The sequence below is a fragment of the Talpa europaea genome, assembly GCF_964194135.1.
Source record: "Talpa europaea genome assembly, chromosome: X".
NCBI lineage: Eukaryota > Metazoa > Chordata > Mammalia > Eulipotyphla > Talpidae > Talpa > Talpa europaea.
This window is the reverse complement of record NC_140081.1, coordinates 95,582,898-95,609,617: the sequence shown is the minus strand read 5'-3', so window position 1 is coordinate 95,609,617 and position 26,720 is coordinate 95,582,898. Positions and strand designations below refer to the sequence as shown.

General features: G+C 51.7%; 1 protein-coding gene across 1 annotated transcript; it reads right to left on the bottom strand.

Annotated features, from left to right (window-relative positions):
- Positions 1-2,952: 2,952 nt before the first annotated feature.
- On the bottom strand, positions 2,953-25,940 carry TKTL1 (transketolase like 1; the record flags this gene model as incomplete). The annotated part of the gene is made up of 13 exons (XM_084258686.1): positions 2,953-3,125; positions 4,148-4,267; positions 4,402-4,498; positions 6,387-6,470; positions 8,292-8,422; positions 9,871-10,027; positions 11,536-11,700; positions 15,156-15,349; positions 16,464-16,591; positions 16,672-16,863; positions 17,736-17,833; positions 19,980-20,097; positions 25,807-25,940. 13 exons carry the CDS (start codon positions 25,938-25,940, stop codon positions 2,953-2,955), a joined length of 1,791 nt encoding a protein of 596 aa, XP_084114812.1.
- Positions 25,941-26,720: the final 780 nt, after the last annotated feature.

The following is a 26,720-nucleotide window of genomic DNA, read 5'->3' as shown; positions in this document are numbered from 1 at the left end:
GGGGACTGGCGTTCGCCGGCTGGAGGACTGTCACTGCGTCACCGGGGCGGGGGGGCCGTCCGCTGCCCTCGAGACCCTGCACAGCACCCACCCTGTCGGCAGGAAACCCGTAACCAGGCCCCGATGCGGCTGCTCCCGGGGACAGACAGCATCTGACAGAAGGGACCAGCTCATGCCAGCAAGTCTCCCAGACGTAGCTACTGGCTGAACTGTCTGAACGTTTGTGCGACTTCTCGGGGTGCTAGGTTAAGGAGGTCAGCGTGCCGGTCCACGGGGCTGGGTCCCGTGCCTGGGGTCCACTTAACAGAGGCTCCAATTGAATGCGGGTGGCAGGAAACTTAACACCTCACATGGATGGCCGCCAGTGCTGACCAGGTTTTAATGCCAGAGCTGCCCTCTCCGCAGACGGAGGGCTTGAGCCGGGGCCAGAGGTTGGAGAGTCCGCACATCTGGGCCTGCACACCCGTCCCCTGTGTGTTGCGCGGGCGACCCAGAAGCAGCTCTCTACACGCGCATTCAAGTGGGAGCGCGTCCTCGAACAGCTCTGGCTGCTGTCCCTCTGCCTTCTGTGACTCGGCGATGACATCCCTGACGTGGACTTTCCGAGTCCGGCGGGGAAGCCCGCTAGAGTCGAGGTCGAGCAGCAGCTGCGTCCTGCCCGCGCCGCCGAGGCCGCGATGGCTGCCATAAAGCACGCCGGGGCGTGGCGGTGGGGGTGGGGTGTGTGCAGGCATCCAAGTGTCTTGACAGATCGTTGGCGTGGGTGACCGGTCAGGGTTTCTGCTTCCCGCGTCCGCGTCCAACCCCGCATGCTCCAGGCCCTGGGGCCCAGGCAGCCCTGGTTCAAGTTGCCCTACTCGTCCGCCTGCCTCGTCCTGTTTCTAGCCCCGCAGCCCTTGATGGAGCGCGGCCTGGAAGGCTGGGGCCCCCGGGAAGGCTTCTGCACCTTTTCTTCCCTCGCACGCCGCACAGCTGCCCAAGCCTTCCCAAGGGGTGCTGCCGCTATTGGCTCAGGTGACGCTATTGGCTCAGGTGACGTGTGGTCAGGGCGGCTAACAGCTGCTCAGCAGGATGCCTGCCCGGGTGGGACACACTAGTCAAAAATCCCTGGGAAGGGGCCTCCCCTGGTGGCTCAATGGTTCAGCGCTAGACTGCGGGGCTGCCCGCACCCCCTGCAGCGCCGGTTCGATCCCCGGCCGCCCGTGAGGGGCCCAAATGGCGCGCAGACCTCTCCTGCCGCCCGCTGCTCCCCTCAGCAGTGTATTTCATCGGTCCGCCTGCTCTGCTCCCCGCTCTGGCTCTGGTGAATTCTCTCACCCTCCCGCGCTTCTGACTGTACCCGGTGCTTGTATAAATCAAATCAATCAATCTTAAAAAAAAAAAAAAAGGGGGCCTCCCCGGTGGCGCAGCGGTTGAGCGCTGGGTTGCGAAGCTGCCCGCGGCCTCTGCGGCGCCGGTTCGATCCCCGGCTGCTCCCCGGCCACCAGAGGAGGGTCCCACATGGCACGCAGACCTCTCCTGCCACCCGCTGCTCCCCTCAGCAGTGTGCTTCAGTCCTTCTGCCTGCTCTGCTCCCTACTCTGGCTCTGGTGAATCCTCTCACCCTCCCGCGCTTCTGACTGTACCCAGTGCTTGTATAAACAAAAAACAAGCAAACAAACATAATAAATAAATAAATAAAAAAAAATGCCTCTATAAAAAAAAAAAAAAATTATCCCTGGGAAGGGCCTCCCTGGCAGTGCAAGGAGTTAAGTGTGAGTGCTATCTTAACGCCATCTACGGGCAGCCACGGCCGTGGGGCACGAGTTCGATCCCCGGCCAGGGAGCTACCCACAGGGCGCAGCAGACCTCTCCTGTCTCCCCACTGCTCCCCTGGGCTGTCTCTCTCAGTGGACCTGCCTGCTCTGCTCCCCACTTTCGCTGGTGACTTGCCTTCCCCCAGCATATATTGAGCAAAGACCCCCAATGATCAGTTAATGAGGGCAATGAAAATAAGGAACACACCAGAGCAGGCACACCGAGTCCAAGGATACCTAGTCTTGAAGCTCCGGCCCCCCATTAACATGTCTGCCTGCTGCTGTCAGTGCATCTCCCGGGCAGGGTCACTGGCTTGCAGCTGGGCCGTCCATTCACTGTCTGCTGGGTCCTCCCCTCCTGCCCAGACCCTTTCCCACATTGGCTGTTGGGCGATGTGCTCTCTCTCCTGGTTTAGAGAAAAGCTGCTTCCGTACTTAGAATTTTACCAAGGAGAAACCCAACACACACACACGGCAAACGTGAAATAACGCTGCTACTTCATTATTTTTGAATGCTTTATTAACATGAACTTGAACTAGTATCCTTACTAGATGACTATCACTGAGCTAACATTTTAGTTTGATCACTGGGTATATGAGACACTTCTGGAACCTCACCAGTGTGCAGTCACATGGGAGTAGAACTAGCATGTCCTCTCCACCGGGCGGTTCCTGCACGAAGCACAGGACACCCTGAGGGCTTTCGTTTCTCCACAGCCTCTGCCCGCAGAAGGAAATGAAGCAACCAGCAGAGGCCAATGCAGGGCAGCGCCTCCCCACGGCACCCTGAAGCTGTGGCAGGAGGCAACGCATGGGAGCCCCGGCACATGCTGCCACTACTCTCCTCACACCACGTTTACTCATCAGCAACACACACATTCACGGAACTCCTGGACCCGAGGTTATCCCCAGCCCGCTTACTTATCTATTGTCTCACGAGGAAATACCCAGCGCTGCTTCTGTTAGCTACTGTGTCACTGAAGGTCTGACACCTGCTTTGATGACTCAATTACACTCAGATGTGAAGTTAAGCTTAACAGGAAGGCAGTTAACCTGCTTCTAAGAACAAAGCACAGCAGTACAGAACTCAATGGTTTGGCAACAAGCAGTCACACGTCTGGGGGCCAGTCTTCCAAGACTAAGGCCAGCAGCGATCTTAGTTCATTAAGATGCATTTCACAGCCACGATGATGTGTTTGGCACTGATTCCACACATATCCAGCAGCTCACTTGACTTTCCACTCCGAGGCACTCCAGGCACTGCCAGTTGATGGACCAGGATGTCAGGCTCCATGGAGACAGCTGCGGAGACAGCCTCTCCAATGCCACCTGGGAAGCAAAGGACAGAAGGTTCTGTTCTTGAAGGGGCCTGTTTTCCAGTTCTGCGGGAGGGAGGCTCTTGTACTGGCTGGTTCCCGGGGAAAATGCTGGTCACTAGCCATTGCCCGACGTGAATTCACTCCCCAAATGGCCAGAGGTGTTCTCATTTGACACTGGATCTCCAAACTGCTCTACTTCAGGGGCCTTCTCAGCCAGGGCTTCATGGATGTGGGGATCTGTGAACATTCTCAAAGCTGTCAATTCAAACCACCAAACGAACTGTACAGAAGAGAGTAGCAGAGGGGCCGTCCGCAAAGTTGGCTCTGGAACAGCATACATCTCTGCTCCCGGGACCACCAATGCCGCCAGGGGCTGGGCCAGGCACCCTCAGGACCCATAAAAGCCCAGACGCCAAGTCTCTCGGGGGACCACTGGTCTCTGGCAGTGCCTTTCCACTGTCAGAGAAAGGGACGCCTGAGGTGTGGGTCCTGCCATGTGCCTCTTCCTGGGAGCACACCGCTGTCCTGAAGGCACTGGGGTGCTCTTGGGGTCTACTCCACCTAACCATGGGGTCTACTCCACCTAACCTTGTCCGGCCAAACCCTGTCCTGTCCCAGCGGTGGCCTTCCGGTGCAGCATGCTCTGCTCGCAGGTGCTAGTCCTACCTTTCTGGAGCAAACTATTAATCGCTTGAGACTCGAGAGCAGCTGTGAAGCTTGTTACAACCCCTCCCTGCCCACAAGAAGTTGAGACTGGGCCGTGCTGGGACCAGGTACTGTGCTGGGGACATATGTGTGAGGACGGGCCCGGCCCTGCCCTGCCCTGCCCTGCCCTGCCCTGCCCTGCCCTGCAGGAGCCGGTAGGCAAGAGACCCCACACCTCTGCTGCACACTGGCAGAAAGCAGCGATCAAGGGTACCGGGTGCACGGGCAGCAGGAGGAGCTGCGCCAGTGCACCGCACACCTCCAGTCGAGGAAACAAACACACCCTGCCAAAGCAGCCTTTCAAAACGCTTCCCGAGGCCTGCGCACCTTCTGGGGAGTGGTCTTCCACCGTGATGACCCGGCCGCCCGTGGCTTTGGCGTTGGAGACGATGGTGGCGACATCCAGGGGTTTGACCGTAAACAGGTCGATGATGCGGAGAGAAATACCTGGGGAACAGCAACAACCAGCTTGGTAGATGAAGCAGACTTGGCATCCTCACAAGACCACTTGGGGTACATGAGGCAGCCCAGTCCTACCTCCCCCCAAACTGATCTTCGATGTTCAGCAACCCCCCACTGACCTTGCTTGGCGAGCTCATCAGCAGCTGCTAAGGCTTCGTGGAGAGTCACCCCTGCTGCGATGACTGTGATCTTGTCGTCCACACTGTGGCGCACCACCTGGTATCGTGTCACCCAACAGAACACCCTGGTTACCACCCAGTGCGCACCTCCAGGCGGAGGACACACTCAGCTCCACTGCCCCCACCCTGCTGGCAAGGACGCCTGCTCGCTACTCCCCACGTCCTGTTTCACAGACCCGACAGCCCCCTCCTGAGAGTCCCGCGCCACACCGACCAAGCTCTTGTGCAACCCCCGTGCAGAACTGGCCCTGAGCACAGAAAGTGGATTTCAAACCGGGGTCCGAAAGGCAGAGAGAGGGTCAGAAAGTGAGTCGTGTGGCCCAGTGGTGCTGGGGCACAGACTCACGCCCACCAAGAGGTCGGGCAAGGCAGCGCCTCTGGACTGCCTGAACACCCTGGGACACCCTGATCTGGCGCACCTGCAGACTGGACGCTGATGAACATGCTAACAGGGAATGTTCTGGGCATCTGTGACCCACTTCGGGCCGAGCACCTTCATGCCTGAGCATGCTGCCCTGGAAAGGTCAGTGCCAGCCGGGAAAGTGCGCCTTGGAGCAGGGAGAATGCTCCCAGAGTAGGGCTGGGGTCAGCAGCCAGGCCTGACCTCTAAGTCCAAGTTCTCAGCCACTTCCTATTCTGTAGACAAAGACCAGTGCTCCCTGGTCTTTTTCCTGAGTTTTGTTTTCTCTGCAATCACTCAAGCAAACCGACGGCATTTAATCTCCATTTCGCCCCGAGTGGGCTTCCCTACTGCTGACAGTGCAGAACGATCAGAAACCAGGGCCTGCAAGCCACCCTCTGAGGCTGGGGCCTTTTGATAAGTACACAGGCATATACAGGCATGCCAGCTACGTCCCCTTTACAAAGCCCTGCCCTCGAATGAGCCGCGTCACACACGTTCTCACACACACTTAACTCACATCCTTCACCACCAGGATACTGACATAGTGTTGCCAGGACAGGGGTGTATTGGGCGGCGGGGATGACAACAGGAAGATAAAAAGCAGGGCAAAACTATGTGGCTGCCACTGAGACACCCCTTCCCTGGCAGACACATGGCCTTGCCCGTGCCACGGGAGTCCAGGGAACAGCAGAACCTGGGTTAACCTGGCAGCGCTTCCGACCAGGGTTTGCCGACGACCTTGTGGCAGGTGAGGGCTGCCCCATATAGCACTATGGCATTCCGAGCGCCAGCCTCTGTTCATTCTGGAGTAGCCTCAACCTTAGCCCTCCAGTCGGCGTCACCTATCGCCCCTTGAGGAGACTCCGGTCTATTTCACATACTCAAAAAGAGTGTCAGTAAGCACGACAGCTCACGAGAGAAAGCAGGACATGAAGATCTCCTATGCAGCACCATCTCCGCCACGTGAAATGGACACAGGTCCAGGAAAGGCAGGAAGGAAACATCCAAGGGGCCACATGGCTTGGCTCCTGCCTGCTCTCCCTAGCTCACGGTGAACCGCCAGCAAATTGCTGGCCTTCTCTGACCCTCGCCTACAAAACAGGACTAGCAACCCATGCCTTGAGAACATACCCCACGCACCCACCTCAGAATCACAGAACTACCAGTAGCAGAACAGTTCAAGTTCCCTTTCATCCCTGGCCTAGGAGCTGTAAGCCTGAGCCGAGCAGATCTACTATTCCTTTGAAATCATTTCCATTCTTTTGTTTAGCTCGAGGCTGAGGACTTTCGTCCACCACTCCATGCCTTCAAGAGAGACTCCATTTGGAAAGGAGAAAAGGTCAGCGTGGACGGCATCGGCAGACTGTTCCTTCCCGGGACAAGGAGGCAGAGTCTCAACGGGCTTTTGCTAGGCTACAGCAAAGAGGCGGCGAAGCCTGCACATGGGGTCCTACCGTGCTCTTTAGAGCAGCAGTGTTCTCGGAAGTAACAGTAGGTGACAGTACACAACTCCAGGCCTTACCTTGGCCTTTCCGACCTGGAAGCTTTCTTGTGGCGCATAAATAACCTCAGTTTCTGGTCGACTGGTCCGAATGAAGCATATCCCCTGGGGCACAGACAAAACCAGAGCAGAGTTTAGGAAACCAAACTACATGCGGCCAACGAATAATCCTTAAAGAACAAGGAAGGGCAGAAGACTGGATGGTTCTTTTTATTGAAAACGCAGCAAACATTCGGAGCAAGGGATGAGCACCTGTAATCGCCGGCCAACCTGATCAGGCTCCCTTCCATTCGGGCCAAAGCCGGAGGCTGGTGTGGTGTCCCGCCCTCAAGGGCAAGCTTGCCACAGTCACACTCCCGTTCGGGAGCCGCCCCGAGGACGTACCAACCTGGTCTGTCTCCACGGAGCATGGACTCAGGGCAAGGGCCCCGACTCCCGTGGAAGCCGCAGCCCAGAGCAGTGTTAACCAGTAGCTTCTCTGCCACGAGCGCACCCCGCTTTGGCCTCAGACATACCTCTCAGACACCAGCTTGGGACGCGGCTCGCCATTTTTCCAATAAGATGTAAACTCAATTTTTCTGAACTTGGGCACAAAACCAGGAGCGTAGAGAAATACACGTGTATTTAAAGCATTTACTAACCTACCTAGGAGTGTAAGGTGCACATTATGAACGAATACATTCACCTAGAAACCTGCTTCCGTTCAGTCACTCACAGGAGTCAACTCTGTGTTTCCATCGAGGTAAAATTTATGTGAGTGGAGCACTTCAAGAATTCTGACAGAGCCGTATATGCCATGAAGCATCCTGAGCCCACAGAGCGGCCACGCTGCCCACAAGTGCCCGACCCCTCTCGGGAGGCACTCTCCCCATCCCTGGGAAGCAACTTTTCTTCTGATTTCTGTTATCACAGCCTTGTTTTTCCTCTTTTTAACTTTCTAGAAATGGAACCCCTTCCGCACAGGAGAGCACTCTGCATAAACGCAGGTGTAGAGTGACTCCCAGCACAGTTAAGTGCTGCATGCGCTGTGCAGTCTGAGCCCAGCCAAAGAAACATGCAGTCTTCAGTGCGCCGGGAGTGCCTGGCATGGGCCTCACGTGATGCACCCCAACCGTGTGCGGGGCTGGGGTGGAGAGGAGAGTCCGGTGAAGGTTGCTTACAGTGGTTGGAAAGGTCCAGACTGTGACCCCTGAATGCCCTTGTACATGACGTTAGGAGTGACAGGTGGAGTAGAAACTACTCTCGTGCCCTTCCTGAGGGGACTGGGGCCCCTGGAGTTCATCTGCAGCGGGATCCCAATAGCCACACTCTGGGCTGGCACCCGGTAACTTGCTGGAGCCCCCCCGCCCCGCACCCTCCTGAAGGCTCTGTCTTCTCAGCTCACTTGTGGCACAGAGCAGACCTGACACCCACACGGGGGTGTGGCATCCTGCTCTGCATGTGCGTTCACACGCTTGCTGGCAGTGGTTCTGCTGCAAAGAGTTTAATGGTTCTACTTCTTCTTTTTTTTTTTTTTTTTGGTTTATTCATGCACTGGATACAGTCAGAAGCGCGGGAGGGTGAGAGAATTCCCCAGAGCCAGAGCGGGGAGCAGAGCAGACAGAAGGACCGAAGGACACTGCTGAGGGGAGCTGCGGGCGGCAGGAGAGGTCTGCGCGCCATGTGGGACCCTCCTCCAGTGGCTGGGGAGCAGCCAGGGATCGAACCGGCGCCGCGGAGGCCGCGGGCAGCTTCGCAACCCAGCGCTCAACCGCTGCGCCACCGGGGAGGCCCTTAATGGTTCTACTTCTAAGAGGATTCTTCCATCCACATTCCATATAACCAATACCTTTATGCTCAGGAAAGAGGAAAGACCCGATCACCAGCACCAAAGCAGCAGCAGAACCCAGATGCATTTTTCTGTCACTAATGTCTGCTTAGAAATACCTTGGTTTTGGCTGCCAGAAAAACAGCGTGCTCAGTGGAGACCGCGTCACTTGGGTAGAAAATCGTGCAGTTGGGAACAGCTCGGAACATGGCCAGGTCCTCCAGGGCCATCTGGGAGGGGCTGTCTTCACCTGAGAAAGCCAAGGCACAACCTGGACGTGAGCATGGCCCACTAGGAGCCTTCCCTCTGCTGCAGAGCAGTTCTTACTGCCAGGGGTACCCACAACTGTAGCAGAGCCCCCAAAAGCGTTCAAATCTGTCAACAGAACACCGTCACCATGAGCAGTCATGTCTACTTCCCTGGAGACACCACTGGGCTCTTCAGGTCAACACCAGCCCTGCCCCTCCCTCATCAACCTCTGGCGCTTGGTCCAATGTCACTTGCCACTTTTACCTTGAGCGCCATGGCCAAGGCAACCCCACTAGGTCTCCGCCCTGTCCTCGTCTCCTCAAGGGCCCCTCTCAGGTTCTGCCCTTCACAGATCCAGGTGCTCTTGCCAGTCCCTCAAAGCCTTTCAAGAGGAGGGCATTAACATCCTTTCCGGGCGTGTCTGGGGTGCTGTTTTAGCTAAGGGGGACTCAGGCTGTGTCTGGGGAGTTTCTGACCCATGTACATGGGCTAGGTCTAGAGCTACTTCTCCACTTGGCTGATTCCAATTTTAAAACTCGCACGACACCCAGCCCTGGGCAGACCCTGGGCCCCTTCAAGGCCCGCTACAGGACTCACTCTGCGCTCTCTGCTGCATCTGGCCCACACAGAAAGCCCTCAGTTCAGTTCTGTTAGGGGTCCTCAAGGTGACTTGGAGGCATACTCTCTGCCCTACACCCCTGCACTCTAACAGCAGATGCCCTACCTCACGAGAGGCACACCAGTGGCCTCATCTCCCTGAATCCTTACTTTGCCCATTCAGGGGAAAACTTCCTGATGTTTCCGAAGTGAGGGAGAATCAGAGACTGTTTCGGCTTCTCATGCAGTTTCAGACTCCTCCATCTGCTAGCAATGTCGCCTTCTTACCCTGGGCTCTCAGACTCGCCCTGTTTTCTACCCCACTGCTAACTCTCAGGGCCTGCCTGTCCAGGGTCCTCCTGGGGCTTCCTTCTGGTCTACCTGGTCCAGGTTAGTGTGCCAGAGGGCCTCCTCCTCAGCATAGCTCCACTGCGCAGAGCTCTTCGAGGCCTCCCATTCCACCTGCTAGGCCCAGGCCGAACCCTGGTGTGCTGCGTTGCCCACTTCCCTGTGCCCGGGGTGCCTGTCTTCCCTGAGCCTTTAAGGAGACCACACTGAGAGCAGAAAGGAACTCTAGCTCTGCGTGGCGCTGGTCATACCCAGGATGTGGCTCAACGCGCTAAGCGGCGCTCAGGACATACAACTCCTCCTCAATGGCTGAGAGCTTGGGGAGTTACAGTAAAACCAAGAGGTGTGCTCAAAAGTTAGCCAGAGCACCTGGAACTTTCAGAACATAATACGGCTTTTTAAGAGTCACAAATAAGGACACACTTGGTTGGCAACTGTATAGTCACATGCTAACGTGTGTCTGCAGAAGAGCATCACGACGGTGAGGGCAACGAGAGCTCGTACCGAGGGACGCCCCGCAGTGGGAGCCGACAAGGTTGATGTTGCTTCCCAAGATGGCTCCTGTCTGGATCTGATCAAATGCTCGGGTCAGAAAGGCAGCAAAGGAGCAAGCAAAAGCAACAGTGCGGTCACGGGCGGCACAGCCCAGCGCCACGTTCACCTGCAGCACAAAGGTGGTGAGTCAGAACATCCCTGGCCTCTCCCCCACGCCCCAACTTAGCCCTGCGCAAACAGCTGCAGGCAACCCCTACTCCGCCTACCCACCCTGCCTCGTTCACCACCACAACAAAGCCAGTGCCTCCGAACAGTGCCTTCCAACCCACAAGGAGGAAGCCTGGGGTACGCAAGTCCATCTTGCTTCCCTTGAGGATCTACTTCCCACTCTGCCCTTCTCAAATCTCCTGCACCCATTCTCCCCTGCCCGCTCGCTCAGCGCCCTCATGCCTCCTGGGCAAGAGACGGGAAAATTTGGGGGCTCCGCCACCTACCTGACCAGCCTGTGCTGCCAAGGAGAGAAAGCCCTAGTCCCACTCTTATCACAGCCACCTGTTTCACTAGGGTCCTGTGCCACCTGCTGGCCACTTCTTTACTAGCGTTCTTCCCGCTGCTAGAAGACGTCAGTGGCAGAGTATATGGCTGCTGACTGAAGCAACTAGTAAGTTGGGGAGCAAGTTTTTTTGATAGGAAGCTTAATTCAGAAAACGGATTCCCCGTCCACTGAAAACGGCAATAATCTAGAGAACCCCACAGAACCGTGTAGGTACTCTTATAACTGTGACAGCCTACTTTAGAGAAGGTGGGGGAAGGGGCTTCACTCCCAACACTGACAGGGCGGGGAAGTGCTGTGAATGCGCCAGCAGGTCAGCCGGAGGCCCGTGGACGCCCACTGCTCAGCTCCAGCCAGCTTGCAGGAGGGAAAGCCAGGTCGTTCCTTTTTCACAAAAATTCAAAAATTTGGATTCTGTATAAAATTTTCTGACTGGAAGAACTGGCCACTAATTTCTAAGAATTGTAAATAAATTTGTAAATACTATTTATTCCAACCAAATCTCTGGTGGTTATGAGACCTACTGGGTCACAGTGTTTAGGCCAGTGCCGCTTTAAGCCTCCACAATGTGAAGACACATGTACCACCCACTGCATGGGCACAGTTTGAGACATGAAGGTGCTGACTTGCATTAACTTATTTCTCTTGAGAGGGGTAGTGTGTGGTAAGAGACTCCTGCCTTAGCATCACCGAAGGCCACAGCTCTAGCTACTGGTGCTCTTAAAGATGGAACTGGTGTAACACTGGCACAAGTACGACACACTGGGCCCACAATACAATGGAAAAAAACCCCACAGTCCCTTAAGAGCAAGTCATCTAGACATACTAGGAACCCGGGATGCCTCAGGCCTGGAGTGCTGGGGTCAGATGGCTGTAGTCCTTAGCCTGTCGTTCTCAGTCTACCTGGAAAGGGTGCCAGGCAGTCTACCATGTTCCCACCAGCAATTCTGGAGGCCACCTACCACACTCTGCCCTACTTTCTACCTGTTTCCTCAGAGACATCTTCAGGTACTTTGCCTTTATAAATGGAAAGAAAAACTAAGGCAGAGCAGGCCTCCTATGTCTGGGGGGCCACTGTGAGTCAACGAGAAGACTGGAGGGGCCACACACAGTGCACGCACCATGTTTTGCTCAGCAACAAAGCACTCGATGAAGCGCTCAGGGTGCTCCTTCTTAAACAGCTCAGAGAAGGTGGAGTTCTTGGTGTCACCATCCAGCACAGTAACTCTATCATTTGCGTGACCTAGCTTAGCCAGAGCCAATCCACATGCTTTGCGAGTCGCTATCTAGAAGAGAGAAACAACAGTGTCTCAGGATGCGTTAAGATGGAAGGCGAGAAACCTCGCAGAACTACCTCATTAATGAGGCAAACAAATTTCTGATTCACCAATAATTTTCCTTAGAATCATGAAGACGGCTTGCTCACCAATCTGAAGTCCGTATGTGACCCATGAAGTATTGATCTATCAATAATTTATTCCCTGGGGCCTCCCTGGTGGCGCAGGCGGTTGAGCACTGCACTGTGAAGCTGTCCGCAGTCTCTGCAGTGCAGGTTTGATCCCAGCCAGCCAGCGAGAATCCCACATTGCGCGGCAGACCTCTCCTGTCTCGCCCACTGCTCCCCTCAGCAGTGTATTTCGATCAGTTCTGCCTGTTCTCCTCCCTACTCTGTCTCTGGTGAATCCTCTCACCCCCGCACCTCTGGCCTGTATCCCGGCTCTTGTATAAATAAATAAATCTAAAAAAAAAAAAAACTTATTCCCTGTCCCATTCAGATAATTAAAACCTTTTAATTCCCAAAATGCAGTTTCTGACTTTTTAAGTATGAAATTGAAAATACTCACTGCAAAAATGAAAATGCAGAACTTTAGACAGGAACAACCCAAACACCCATCGATGGATGGCAGCAAACACAACATGCCTGGCACACCCGAGAGCTGGAGCCCTGCACGGGCCACGCAGGCTGGCCAGAAAACTGTGCCAAGTCGGCCGGACACAGGCGTCTACGTTCAAGGTCCCACTTACATGAAGTGTCTGGAACAGGCCAATCCAGAGGCTGAGTGAAGCTTGCTGGCTACTGGGGCTGGGTAGGAGTGGGACAGGACTCTACCAGGCACAAGGTTTCTTCTGGGGTGGTACAAGAGTGATGACCCCACAATTCTGTCACTGCGTTGAAACTTATTAACTGCATACTTTAAATAGGTGGATTATACAGTGAGTCAAATCTCAACACATCTATTGTTACACAGAACAAGGCTTGCCGCTTCATTTGCCTTCTTTCATTCATCAAAGTGCTCAAAAATATTCTTAAAAATTAGGCAATTCAAGTAGACACAAAGTAAAAAATTATACAGGACATAGCACGAAGAGGTTATCTTCCTGCCATGCGCCCACTTGCCGGCCCAGAGATGCACAGGAAGCACAGGTTTGCGTTGCGCCCCCTGGGAAAACACTGCTCACGTACAAGGCATGAGGTCACTGAGGGGGACAGTTTTTTAAGCATCTTAATGAAGACCCTGCATATCTGAACTTTAGCTATTTTAGTTTTGTGACTGTAAAAGGGACCACCTGTCCATTTTGTTTATTTAGAAGAGGAGTGAACTGTGCATTAGTCTCACTACAAGCTTTTACTGGATTCTTTTTCGGGATGATTCTCTTGGGTTTTCCAGACACAATGCTATCACCTGCCAGTGATGACAGGCTTGCAGTCCCCTATACGGACTGGTTCTGTATTTCATCATTTAGCCACGTTGGCCAGCACATCCAGAGCGGGGCTGATTCTGTCAGATGAAAATATGTTTACTGTACAAAGGGGGGGGGGCGCTCCAGGTTTAAGATTGTTAGATTTAGAATCAAACTGAAGAAATATCTCACCAGTCCAATTATGTTTTACTAAGAGGTCTGAAACAAAACAAAAACCGAAATGGGAATGACTGTTGGATTTTATGAACTGCTTTTGTGTAGCATGTATCAAAACGATATTCCAAATACTAATGAATCATCTGCATTACAACTTGTACTCCACTGATTCATGGATTTCTTTAATGTACCAACTTGAAACTGGCAAATTACAACTTTTATACTGGTATGTGCAGGTGAGGTTAGTCTATACTTTTTCTTTGGACTAGCTCTGCCACATTCTCGGTTTTATGGATGAATTGGAATAATACTTTTGGGTTTTTTTATTTATTTATGCACACAAGAACTGGGGTGGAGGCCACAGGTGCAGGGGTGAGAGGATTCACCAGAAAGAGTGGGGAACAGAACAGCCAGACTGACTGAAATACACTGCTGAGGGGAGCAGCGGGCGAGACAGGAGAGGTCTGCCGCACCATGTGGGTCAGCTCCTTGGCTGGGGATGGAACTCGTGCTGCAGTGGCTGCAGATTGCTTCAGTGTTGCGTCTCAACCCCTTGAGCCACCAGGAAGGCCCCAGTTTTGTATTTTTCAAGCCAATATTGATATTTTATGTATTTCTAAAAAAATGGTTCATTTTCTTTTACAAATTTCCATGCCAATTAGCATGAAGTTGTATACAATTTGTCATTCTCTGAATGTTCTCCATGTGTGTTTATCATATCTAATGACTAATTTTATACGTTTATGGTTTTTATCTTTAAGCAGGCAAGTTATTAGCTAATCTACCTGAAGACTGTATCAGCAACCCAGAGCCAACCTTTATACTTGTTAGTGTAACTCTTTTTTTTTTTTTTTTTTTTTTTTTTTTGTGGGACCCTCGCCGGCCGGGGAATGAACCGGCGCTGCAGAGGCTACGGGCAGCCTCGCAGCCCAGCGCTCAACTGCTGCACCACCAGGGGAGGCCCTGGTAGTGTAACTTTTTAAAAAATTCATACTTTTTTTTAACAATTTTTTTTTAAGATTTATTTTTTGTTTATACAAGAGCTGGGGTACAGGCCAGAGACACGGGAGGGTGAGAGGATTCACCACAGAGTGGGGAGCAGAACAGGTAGACAGACTGTAAGCACTGCTGAGGGGAGCAGAGGGGAGACAGGAGAGGTCTGCCGCGCCATGTGGGAATCTCCCTGGCCGGCCAGGAATCGAACCCGCACCGCAGAGGCTGCGGACAGCTTCACAGTGCTGCGCTCAACCTGCTGTGCCACCGGGAAGGCCCTAAAATTCATAAATTTTTTTAAACACTTATTTTTCATTATTAATTTATACAAGCACTGGGTACAGTCAGAAGCACGGGAGGGTGAGAGAATTCACCAGAGCCAGAGTGGGGAGCAGAACAGGCAGACTGATGAAGAAATACACTGCTGAGGGGAGCAGGGGGCGCGGCAGGAGAGGTCTGCCGCGCCATGTGGGAATCTCCCTGGCCGGCCAGGAATCGAACCCGCGCTGCAGAGGCTGCGGACAGCTTCACAGTGCTGCGCTCAACTGCTGCGCCACCAGGGGAGGCCCTGGGCCCCCCTCTTTTGCGTAGAAACAGAACCATGGAGCTTTCATGCACAACAAGTAGACTACAGGGCACAAAGCATATTTAGGAAGCAAGCAAATATGTAATGTAGCATTTGACCTAACCCATAAAAAATTCAGACGTAAGTATGAAATCGAAGGATATCAGACAGTGAAAAAGAAATCGTCTCTACTGCTTATGAATGACCTTTAAATGTCACGCCCCTCTATAATGGGTTCATCTGTGGGTAACAGACTAGATGAAGAGTCCTGGGCACACAGGAAAAGCAAAGGCTGTACTTACTCTGTTACATGGCTCTGCCTACCTTGTCTCCGATTTCATAAGCAGGTGGAGAGAGCATTTCTGTATCCGCGATGTTGACTTGAGGTGAGTCTTCAATAGGAGACTTTGGCTCGAGACTCTTATTGGTCTGTATCTGGCTCTCAATTAATTTGATAATTGCATCTGCTCTCTCTTTTGGCATTGGCTTTCCATGCCAATTTTCTGCATCCTCAACACCTGCAACCAATGAACAGACGATCCAGTCCATGTGTATTCAATGAGCACCTGTCAGATCACCTGGCACTTAGCACCAGGGGACAGCCTGGCAAAGGCCCAGAGGCTCTTGAGTGGCCACTGTCCCACATGCTGATGAATGGAGGGGAGCGTGAGGGAAGAGGGGCTGAAGAAACAAGCAGGGTGGACTATGGAGTATCCTATGGGTATAAGGTGTTGGAGTTTTGTCCAAAAGCAAGATGGGAAACCAATGAAGGGTGTGGGGTGGGAGAGGTGATTGATCACGTCCATGGTGTAGAAAGATTCCCCTGGAAGCCATATGGAGACTGGTTCAGGGGGAAGCACTGCAGTTAGGGAGAAATGATGGGCCCATGGTGGGGAGCAGGAGAGATGGATAGAAGAGGTCTGAGGTGTACTTCAGGGGCAGAACCAATTAGAACTGATTATGGGATGGGCATGCGTGTAGAGGCCCTGAAGGGGGAGGTGGGGGCAACAACGATAATGACATTTTTGCCAGGAGTAAACGGGTCATCATTTACTCAACTGGGCGTGACCTCGTGGTGCCATAGTAGCGCGTCTGACTCCCACGCACTCAACATAGAAAGACTATTTGACAAGGAGTCAGAGAACACTTTTCTTCTAGGAGAAAAAAGCAAGAACCACACACATCCTTTGCAACTATTTATACTTGAGACGAACGACTTTTGGTGTCAGTCTTAAAGTCTGCAAGATGTTAAGACTTCCAACCCCCCCACTCCCTTGGTCTACACAGCCACCTTTCCCAGAGCTACTGTTTTCCTAGTTGCCCGGGTATGCACCCCGGGCACCAACTCATGCACTAGCCTCAACCCCCTGAGTGTCCCTCCGCTTCCGATGGACTATCTTTCTTAACACTGCCTCTGCAGGTAGAAAATTTCTGCTCACTTGCTGGGGGGGTCTGGGTCCCCCCCAACCCTAAGCAGACACGCTGTCTAGTAAGAGTCAAGCAGAGTGAGAGATCCCAGCACACATCACAGGTGGGACTAGTTGGTTGTCTGACGAGCCCTAGCCTGCTTCCGCCGCGCTTGTCACACAGATGCTGCTAACAATCCCACACGTAAAAGGAACACTTGCTTACTTGGAATGCCCCGGCCCTTGAAGGTCTTGGCCACCACCGCAGTGGGCTTGTTCTTCACTTGTGTCGCTTGCCAGAACACCTGGCACAGCGCCTCCACATCACGGCCATCCACCACATAAGTATTCCACCTGCCACAGGAGGCGGTGCCAGGTTACAAAATGAAGGAGAAAGGGAACATAAAGTAGGTGACACAACAGAGGGCAGTTACCCAAAGGCTTCACAGCGCTTCTGATAGACCTCGATGCAGTTCTCGAGGGGCAAGGCGCCACTGTGGCCCAGGCGATTCACATCGAAGATAGCCACGAGATTGTCCAGACTGTAGTGGGAAGCGAAAGCCAGTGCCTCCCAGACGGCGCCTTCGGAGGACTCGCCATCTCCCATGAGACAGAACACCCGGTAGCTGAAGCAAGGCAAGGTGGGTTAGGACCCTGGCAGGGGCTCCTCTGGGCCCTTGGACAAATGCAGTTTCTGAAGAGAAACACCAGGCTGAAGCAGCTGCTGGACTCGCCAGGTTCCTGAGCGACCCAAACGGCACAGCTGGGGAAGTGCCACTTTTAAAAGCTTGGGCCTCGCCTTTGGCTAGCGTCCTGGTTCTAGCTGTAAAAGGCATTTCTAGGTTCTACTGCCACTTCTGCAGCTCCACCAACAGGAGGGGAAGAAGAGACTGGGAGGAAGCAGCTCCCTTTAAACACCCAAACATCCACACGCCGTTTCTCGGCAGGCTCCAATGTGAGCTCTGCCGCCTCCTATTTCCAATCTTACAAATTTATTTACAATAATCATAACCATCAAAACATTCTACCTCAGGAGCATATGTTCAACTGTAAACAGTAAACTCCTCCGCAGCAGAAATATGAAGTGTTTATACCAATAAAACACAGCCCAGACCTTGTAGGAATGCTGTAACTCAAGTTTGAGAAAATGTTATTAATCGCAGGACACAAACCAAAAGAGCCAACAGCAGATGGAAAACGTCAACATGCTTACAGGGCATGAAGGGGCCTGAGCGTGTTAGCAGCAGGTGGGCGGGAGGCGAGGGGCGCCTGACTCAGGCACCCGCGAAGTCATGGGACTGCAAGAGGTACCCCACCATGGCCAGCCTGCCCACCCCACCATCGCCCCAGCAGGGTGCACACACGCTAGGATGCTTTCTGATCTCTTTACTGCTGGAGCACTGGTGCTACACCCAGCCATCAGTGTTGCCCCAAAGTACCGGGGGTGGGGCCGGGTGGTGGTGAGGGTGATGAAGTGACTTCCCAGTATGCAGCTTACCTTGCCTTGTCAAAGTACTTGCCGGTATAGGCCATGCCACACGCAGCACCCAGCCCTTGGCCAAACCAGCCAGTGGCCACATCAATGAACGACAGTCTCTGTAAGAGAAGAAAGCGGATGAACTTGGCTCGCCTGCAGGACACTGGGTGCACACTGTTCTGTGGGAAGGCCCGCCCGCCCTACCAGGGGGGGTTCCTCTTCACCACACCTGCGCACACCCAAGTCTCGGATCAGCATCCCAAAGACGGGGAAGCCCGAGGAATCCCCTGTGCCACAGCAGAAGGGCCAGCGGCCAGGGTAACTGGAGATTTAGGAGCCGAAGAATGGCTTCCCTAGATGGCGGTCTACACAAAGCCTAAGAGCAGTGCAGAGAACATAAGCGTGAACCCCGCCGTTTCAGAAAGCCTTTTATCCAGCCATACACAAACCAAGAGTTTGACTTTGTGAGCGAATATGGGTTCTTAGATGGAAACACAGATGAAGACTACGACTTCCCCGGTGTGTTAAAATCAGGCCAAGTGAGAGTTCAGAAGTGCCGATGCCGGAAAGGAATCAATCCCCCCACCCTGTTGCTGCACAGGTTTGCACAGGTCCATGGAGAGACCCTGGCTTTGGGAGGGCCACACGGCAGCACACCGAAGGGCTGCCATGCCGAGGGCCCACGTTAAAGCTTGCAAAGACACTGACCATCTCTCACCACCCTCATTACCACGTCTCCCTGCTCCCTAATCATCCTCAACACAGCTCCCAAGGGGGAGCCTCTCACAACTTACAGAGGTTCATGCTGGCTCAGCTATCAGCTGCCCAAGAGCTCACTTCTAGTGCCAAATACAGCCCGAGTTCTTGCACTGTCCTGCTCACTCTGGCCCCTGCTCACTCCCTACTTTACCTCCCACCACTCAGGGCACCGTGGCTTCTAGCCCAGCAGAGCTATCTCACTTAAATTTCTGACCTCTGGTTCTACCCCACACCCCAACCTTACTCCCACAACAAGTGCTGGCTCCTGGTTGCCTTACATGTCTTTGGGTCTAGCCTGGGTTCTGTAGTCTGACCAGCTCTGCCTCCCCCACAGCTTTCAAGTGGAGGGTAAGTGAACCCACCTTCTCAGGGCCTCACTTTACAGGTATGATGGCGAATCCTCCTCAGGTGGCAGGAGGCTGTAGAACTGAGAAGACTGGCCAGGAACAAGGACGGTGCCTGGCATGGCTGAAGTGTCCCCCCAGCGTGGGTTCTTTTCTTCTTTTTTTTTTTTAAAGATTTATTTATTTATTTATTTATTTATTTATTTATTTATACAAGCACTGGGTACAGTCAGAAGCGCGGGAGGGTGAGAGAATTCACCAGAGCCAGAGCGGAGAGCAGAACAGGCAGACTGATGAAGTACACTGCTGAGGGGAGCAGCAGGCACAGCGGGAGAGGTCTGTGCGCCATGTGCGACCCTCGCTGGTAGCCGGAGTTCGAACAGGGGCTGCAGAAGCTGCGGGCAGCTTCGCGGCCCAGCGCTCAACCGCTGCGCCACCGAGGAGGCCCACGTGGGGTCTCTTCTATTCCTCAAGAACCCTTATGCTGCAAGGGAGGTGTTCATGGTTGAGAGGGACCAAGGAAAGGTAGAATAAAGGTGTATACAAGAGAAAAAAAGATGCGCACAAGGTGCTACAGGCACTAAAAAAAGCTCTTCTCTTTCACGTGTTACTTCTCATCATTGTTCCAGCACAAAGAGCATGTTTACAAAAAAGCCTTTTGGTTACTCCCCAGGCCTGCTTGGCCGTAGAAAACAAAATACCAGATAAAACGAAAACAAAGGCCTGGGCAGGGTGGGGGTCACAAGGACCCACCCAGGGTGGGACCTTGTGACCCCCCACCCTGCAAGCCTCCCACACCATGACCCCTCTAAGGGCATCCAAGCACCTGACAGTAACGGCTCCAGGCCTTGGCAGGAGGCCTCCCGCAGTAGCTGTCTGCAATGGACACCCCCACCCCGGGCACGCCAATCATGGAGGCCCTGGCTCTCCTAGCTGTAGAGCACCCACTGACCCCACCCCCGGACAAGGCCAAGGCCTACGCTCCTGTATGTTCTCTTTCTCAATTTCTGCTGCGGCCTAAATCTGATGCACACACACATTCTGGTGGCTAGAAAAGTGCCCTGGCAGCTACTGCTGAAGAAAACCTCTATCACTCTAAGGCAGACAATGGAGTTTAAATCAGTTTAAGAAGCAAGCAACTGAGCAGCCCTTGCTGCCTTACCTTGGAGAGGATGAATCGGTCATTGTTGGGGTTCTCCGGATCCCCCTGTTTGTACTTCATGACATGAAAGAACAGCACCGACATGATCTCAGCAGCGCTGCTGCATGACGTGGGGTGGCTGAAACGTAGACAAGGTCAGGTCATTTCTCACAGGCAAGTGAACTCACCAGGAACGTGGTGCATGAGGCAACCTTTCAGCACGTGGTTGCCTCAGACTGGAAGCAGCAATCAATTCTCTCAGGCCTGGAAAAATCCAACTAAGGGAAAGGGAAGCAAGGTCAGTGTCTCTCAAGCTCACTGTTTCTAAGGATATTTGCAGCTCAGTGACCTCACCACCTTTCCCCCAGCGGAGAGAAAGAACAAGACCTCTAAGACCTTTCATCATTGAGCACCTGTACACTTAGGTCAAACTCACCTGATGTAAGCATCTCCTCATTTGTGCTGTCATTTATCAGAAATGCCACAAAACAAAAATAAACCAATGCATATGAGGTCAACCAGCATTTGACAAGAGGGTTAAGGCTCAATGGAAGTTGGAACAATATGAATGGCCACCTTGGTTCCAGAGATTTAGGGAATCAGATTTTCTAAGATTTTATGTCCTGAGAGTATGGGTGGATGATGGTGGAGACAGTCCACTGGACAGGGGTGGTCGTGCATCAAAACAACTATAGAAAACCTACCAGAAAACAGAATAAACACAGCTTGGCCATAACTGACTTAAGATGATGAAACCTTACTCCCCCAGAAGACCTGTCTCTGTAGGAGAAATGAAAAGCTATCTCATGCTCTTGGGTTGGAAAAATTAATGTGTAAAAATGGCTATTTTAGCAAAAGGAACCTAAAGACTCAATGCAATCACTATCAAAATCCCAGTAGCATTCCTCAGAGAAAAAAAAAAAATCCTAAAATGCATATGGCCACAAAAACGTGAATAGCTAAAGAAATTCTGGGAAACAAAAATAATGAAACAAAGGTATCATGCTCCCCGACTTCAAACTACACTAAAAAGTTACAGTAATCAAAAACAGTATGGTATTAAAATAACAACAGACACACTGATCAATGGAACAGAACTGAGAGCCGGAAATAAACTCTCACACAGAAAACTAATTTATGACAAAGGAGAGAATACAATGGAGAAAGGAAAATTTGTCTGATAAATAAATGCTGCTAGAAAAAGTGAACAAGTACATGTAAAACAATGAAACGAGCACTATCTTATATCTCTCACGCAAGCCAACATAAATGCAACTACCATCAAACTAAAAGGCATCATGCTAAAAGAACAGCAAAAGGCTAACAAGATAAATGCTTTACAAAGAAAATGCAACCTACAGAACTGAAGAAATTGGCAAATTACATACCAGACAGGGGTCAATATCCAAAATAAACTCATACAACTAAAAACAAACAACCCTGTGACAATCCAGAGGCTCTAAACAGAGACTTTCACAAAAGAAGGCATCACAAGTGGCCAATAGATATGTAAAAGAATGTTTTTCACAATGCAAATCAAAACAATGAAGTATCATTGCACACTTGACAGAATGGCTGTAACAAAAATCACAAGAAAACAAGTGTCGGCAAGGATACAGAGAAAAGTAAACCTTGCGTGCTGTATAGGAAGGTATATGGAGGCTCCTCAGGACTAGAACCCCCATTCAGCCCAGCAATTCTGCCTCTGGGTGCTGGCATGAAAGCACTAATGAACACAGGTTTCTTCGAAAGTTAAGAACAGAGATACCGGGTGCAATCGTATGGGGACTATAACCAAAATGAAAATGCATACATTGTGCAAAAATGAAAAATGATGTAAGAATTATATAAAATATTAAAAACAAGAAGAGATACCAGATGACACTGCTGTATTCCACTTCAGAGTATTTAACCAAAGACTATGAAAACCCTAACTCAAAAAGATATCAATATATACAGCCCTTGAAAGTGAAAAACTAACACACTTATATTAAAGTGTATGTTACGTATGATCTTAAGAAATGTCGGTGGAAGCTTCATGTATACGTAAGAATGCAAACATGAAGTTGCTGATGGATCTTGGTATTGAACATCTCACCGTGTTAAAAAGTGTAACCAAAAAAATGAGGCCACATACACTGAAAAATGAATATAGCTTATAGGCGCAAGGATTTTCTTACAAAATCTTAGTTCAATGTCCACATTGCAACCAAACCAAATTTAAACTAACACGTTTAAATACATTTACTAGCGTAATTACATTAAAAGTAAATTTTCCTTAAAGGAAAAAAATATACTCAAAGTCTAGTCAATAAATGAGGGCAAAGAAATCAGATATACCCATGTTAAAAAGCAAACAAACAGAACATAGTTCCCTAACCTACACTGCTCACAAAAATTAACTCAGTGTGGGGAATAGACTTAAATGTGAGACTGGAGACCATTAAACTAGAAAAAAACATGGGGGAACACTTTTTGACTGACTTGGGTCTTGGCAACAACTTTTTGGGTATGGCACAAAATGGACAAGCAGCAAAACAAAAAATAAGTGGAACTACATCAAACCAAAACACTTCTGCACAACACAAAAACAAAACAATGGAAAGACATTTTCAAACAGAATGGGGAAAAAATTCCAAGCTATGTACCTAAAAAGGGATTAGTATCTAAAACATACGAAGAACTCATACAACTCAGTGACACTCTCCCTAATAATCCAATCAAAAGGGGGGGGGAGCCTGAAGACTTTTTTACAAACAAGATATATGGGCCTCCCTGGTGGCACAGGGATTAAAGTCTCAGTACTATCAAGCTATAGCCAGCCACTATGGCATGAGTTCCATCCCCGGCCAGGGAGCTGGCCCACATGGCGCAGCAGACCTCTCCTGTCTCCTGCTGCTCCCCTCAGCAGTGTATTTCAGTCAGTCTGCCTGTTCTGCTCCCTGCTCTGGTGAATCCTCTCACCCCCTGCACCTCTGGCCTGCACCCCCCCCTTCTTGTATGCATGCATAAATTAAAAAAATTAATCAAAGTATCTACTTTCTTAAAAAAAAAATACACGAATGACCAACAAGTACACAAAATCACTCTCTTTAGGGATTTGCAAATCAAAACCACAATATCACTTCACACCTGTTACAATAGTTATTATGAAAAAGATGAGATAAACCCTAGAGAGAATGTAGACAAAAGGGAACCCTTGTGTACTGTTGCTGGGAATGCCAATTGGTGCATTCAATCTGCAAAACAGTATGCATGTTAAAAATATTTAAAAATAACAGAACTACCTACCACGTGATCAGTAATTCTGTGTCTGGACCACATCTGAACATGGAGATGTGTTTTCTAAAAACGGATGAATGCAAAAAGATGTGATACATGGGCCTCCCCTGGTGGTGCAGCGGTGGAGCACTGGGCTGTGAAGCTGCCCGCAGCCTCTGCAGCGTCAGTTCGATCCCCGGCCGCTGGCAAGGGTCCCACATGGCGCGCAAACCTCTCCTGTCTTGCCCGCTGCTCCCCTCAGCAGTGTATTTCAGTCTGCCTGTTCTGCTCCCCGCTCTGGCTCTGGTGAATTCTCTCACACTCCCGCGCTTCTGACTATACCCAGTGCTTGTATACATAAATAAATCTTTAAAAAAAATTAAAAAAAAAGATGTGATACATATGTGCAATGGATTGTTGAATCATAAAATGGAGAAAACCCTGCCAATACCACATGGACGAACTATGCTAAGTGAAACAAATCATATAAATAAGAATATTTGTATTTCTTACATGTGCAATCTGAAGAAAATTAAAGTCATAGAAAGAGAGAATGAAATTTGTTGTTATGAGAGGTTGGAATGGGGGAGAGGAATTAAAGGAAGGCGGTTAAAAGGTAGAAACATCCAGTTGGAAATACTAAGCATGTGATGTACAACAATAGATCCCGTTCTGGTACATCCAAAAACTAAGTATTAGATGCTAAGAATTTTCATCACAAGGAAAATAACAGTTTTTCTTCTGGTATCTATAGAATGCAGAACTAAACTTCCTGTGGTAATTATTCTACAAAACATGGAGGCAAATCACATTGTATGCCTTAAACTTACATAGCATTGTATGCCAATTATATTTCAATCTGGATAAAAAAGAAAAAAAAAAGCACAAAGATCCCATTCTAAAGCCAGTTTCTTTTAAGAAGTGAACGGTAAGGGCCTCCCCAGTGGCGCAGCGGTTGAGCGCTGGGTTGCGAAGCTGCCCGCAGCCTCTGCAGCTCCGGTTCGATCCCCGGCCACCGGGTGAGGGTCCCACATGGTGCGCAGACCTCTCCTGCCACCCGCTGCTCCCCTCAGCAGTGTCCTTCGGTCCTTCTGCCTGTTCTGCTCCCCGCTCTGGTTCTGGTGAATTCTCTCACCCTCCCGCGCTTCTTACTGTACCCAGTGCTTGTATAAGTAAATAAATAAATAAAAATCTTAAAAAAAAAAAAAGAAAGAAATGTTTAAAAAAAAAAAACAGAAGTGAATGGTGAGACTAAGTCATTTCTCATGGTGCAGTAAGTGAATGCCGAAATGCAGAAGGCCTGCATGGGGGTCTAACCATTAAGTGCAGAGAGGACAGGGCGGTACACTAAAGCACCTCTGCAGCATCGCACCACAATTACTAGAAAACTAAGGTTTTCGGTCTGGCTCGTGGTATAAATAACGTCCTTTTACAAAGTTTCACAGTACGCAAAATTGAGACCAAACTCTTGGCTGGCCGAGTATCCTCTAAGAGGATGGACTGGGGCTAAACTGTTAGATCCCTTGAGAAAATGTAAACCGTTATTGATTTTGAAGGTGAATGGAGCAGAATGAAAGTGTTAGAAAGTCCAAAACTGCACATTTTAAACTCACTTGCACTGTCCTTTATTGTCCCAGCTCAGGTTGGAGGACAAGATTTGAAGACCTATCAGGCAAAGTACTTTGCCAGATGACAATGGAATGCAACTAAAAACCCCTAACGAAAACCCACATTCGTGGAAATTAAGCAAAACACGCTTAAACAATCAATGGGTCAAAGATGAAATCACAGGAGAAATTCAAGTGGACAATGCTTGGAAAGGAAAAGACAACATACCAAAAGTTACGGGATGCAGAAAAACCAGTGCCAGAGGGAACGAATAGCTGGTAAACCCTTTCCTCAAAAAGGGACACTGTCAGGTCAAACACCTAACTCAACCACCGACACATTACAGAACGACCTAAGCCAGAAGCCAGCAGACAAAAATGAGAGCCAAAACAGACACTAGAATAATAAAGTGAACCAAAGCCGGTTCTTTGAAAGGATGAACCAATGTTGAGCTGGATTAAATTTAAGAGGAGAAGGAAATTATTAAGCCAGATTTGAAATCACTTTCATTTTGAAAGTAGGGGCGACGCCACCACGGGTTCTACAGAAGCAAAACGACTATGGCGCGGATACAACTGTTCGCCACTGAATCTGCAGCCTGGAAGAACGTTCTGGAAACAAACCACCCAAGGCGATGCTCTCGAAAAAAACAGAAATACAACAAACCCGCCACCGAACAAGCTCCAAAACGCCCCAACAAAAGACCCTGAGCCCCCCGCGAGCCCCGCAGAAGCGCCCCAGAGCACCAACTCTCCCGAGCAGAAGGGCGCGCGGGCCCAACAGCCCGAGGGGACACGCGGCTGTGGAAGGGAACAGCGCCCAACGCAAGACCCACGCCCGCCGTATCGTTTCTCTCGGGCGCGGTTTCTTCCCCACGCCGCACCCTGGTTTTCGGGTCCCGCTCCACGCGCCCCTGGGCGCCGGCTGGCGGAGAGGGGCTTGGAGGGGCGGCCCGGCCCGGGACTCGCCGAGCGCTCACCCGAAGCTCAAGGCACACGTGGCTCGGATGGCGCGGATGCGCAGGCGGTTGGCCAGGTCCCGCAGCACCTGCACCGTCCTCGCGTCCGGCTTGGCGGCCTCGGCCAGAGCCACACTCCCCTCAGAGTCGGCCATCGCGGCAGCCCGGTCGGCGTCGGCAGCCCGGTCGGCGTCGGCTCCGCAACTGCGCGCGGGCGGTCGGCGACGTCCCCCCACGAGGACTCTGCGCATGCGCCGCTCCCTCCGCGCCCACGCGGCGGCCGCAGCACACCCTGCGCCCCCGGCTCCCTCCGCGCGCGCGCGCGCCTCTGTCCGGCCGGCGGTGTCTCCCCGAGCCGAGCGCGCGGGTCAGGGAGTAGCTGATTTCGCCTTAGGGCGTCGTAGGGTGAAATAGCGCCAGAATTCTCAGTCTTATCACCCGGCCCACCCCCTGCCCCGCCCCCGCGAGCCCGCCACAGTGGGCTTCTCGGTGGAGGAAGCTCATGGTAGCGAGACCGCATAGCATCTCTGCGCCGACTGTTCTCGCTTCTAGAACCTTCTGTGCCGGGCAAGTCTCGCGCAACCGCTGAGGCGGTGTTAGGCGACGTGAGCGCGACTTCACGGGGGCGCCTGACGCGCGTGCTCCCGCTGCCTGGCCCACTGCGCGCCCTCCTCAGCCCGCGGGGGTGGATGTGCTGGGCCTTGCGCTCCCTGGGTTTCACCGCTGGGGCGCCAGAGTGGGGTGCCAGGCTTCCCCCCACACATCCCCCAGTTGTCCCCGACTGCTAAGCTCCCACCTTCCTACCAAGTGCCGGGGTACGTGCGTTGTCGTTAGTCATCGATTTCGCCGATGGCCCATCAACCCTCTCCCCCAGCCCACACCCCTCGTCCTCATCCATGCGCCGGTCGCCCGCGTGGTGAAGGCGCTTTCTGAGG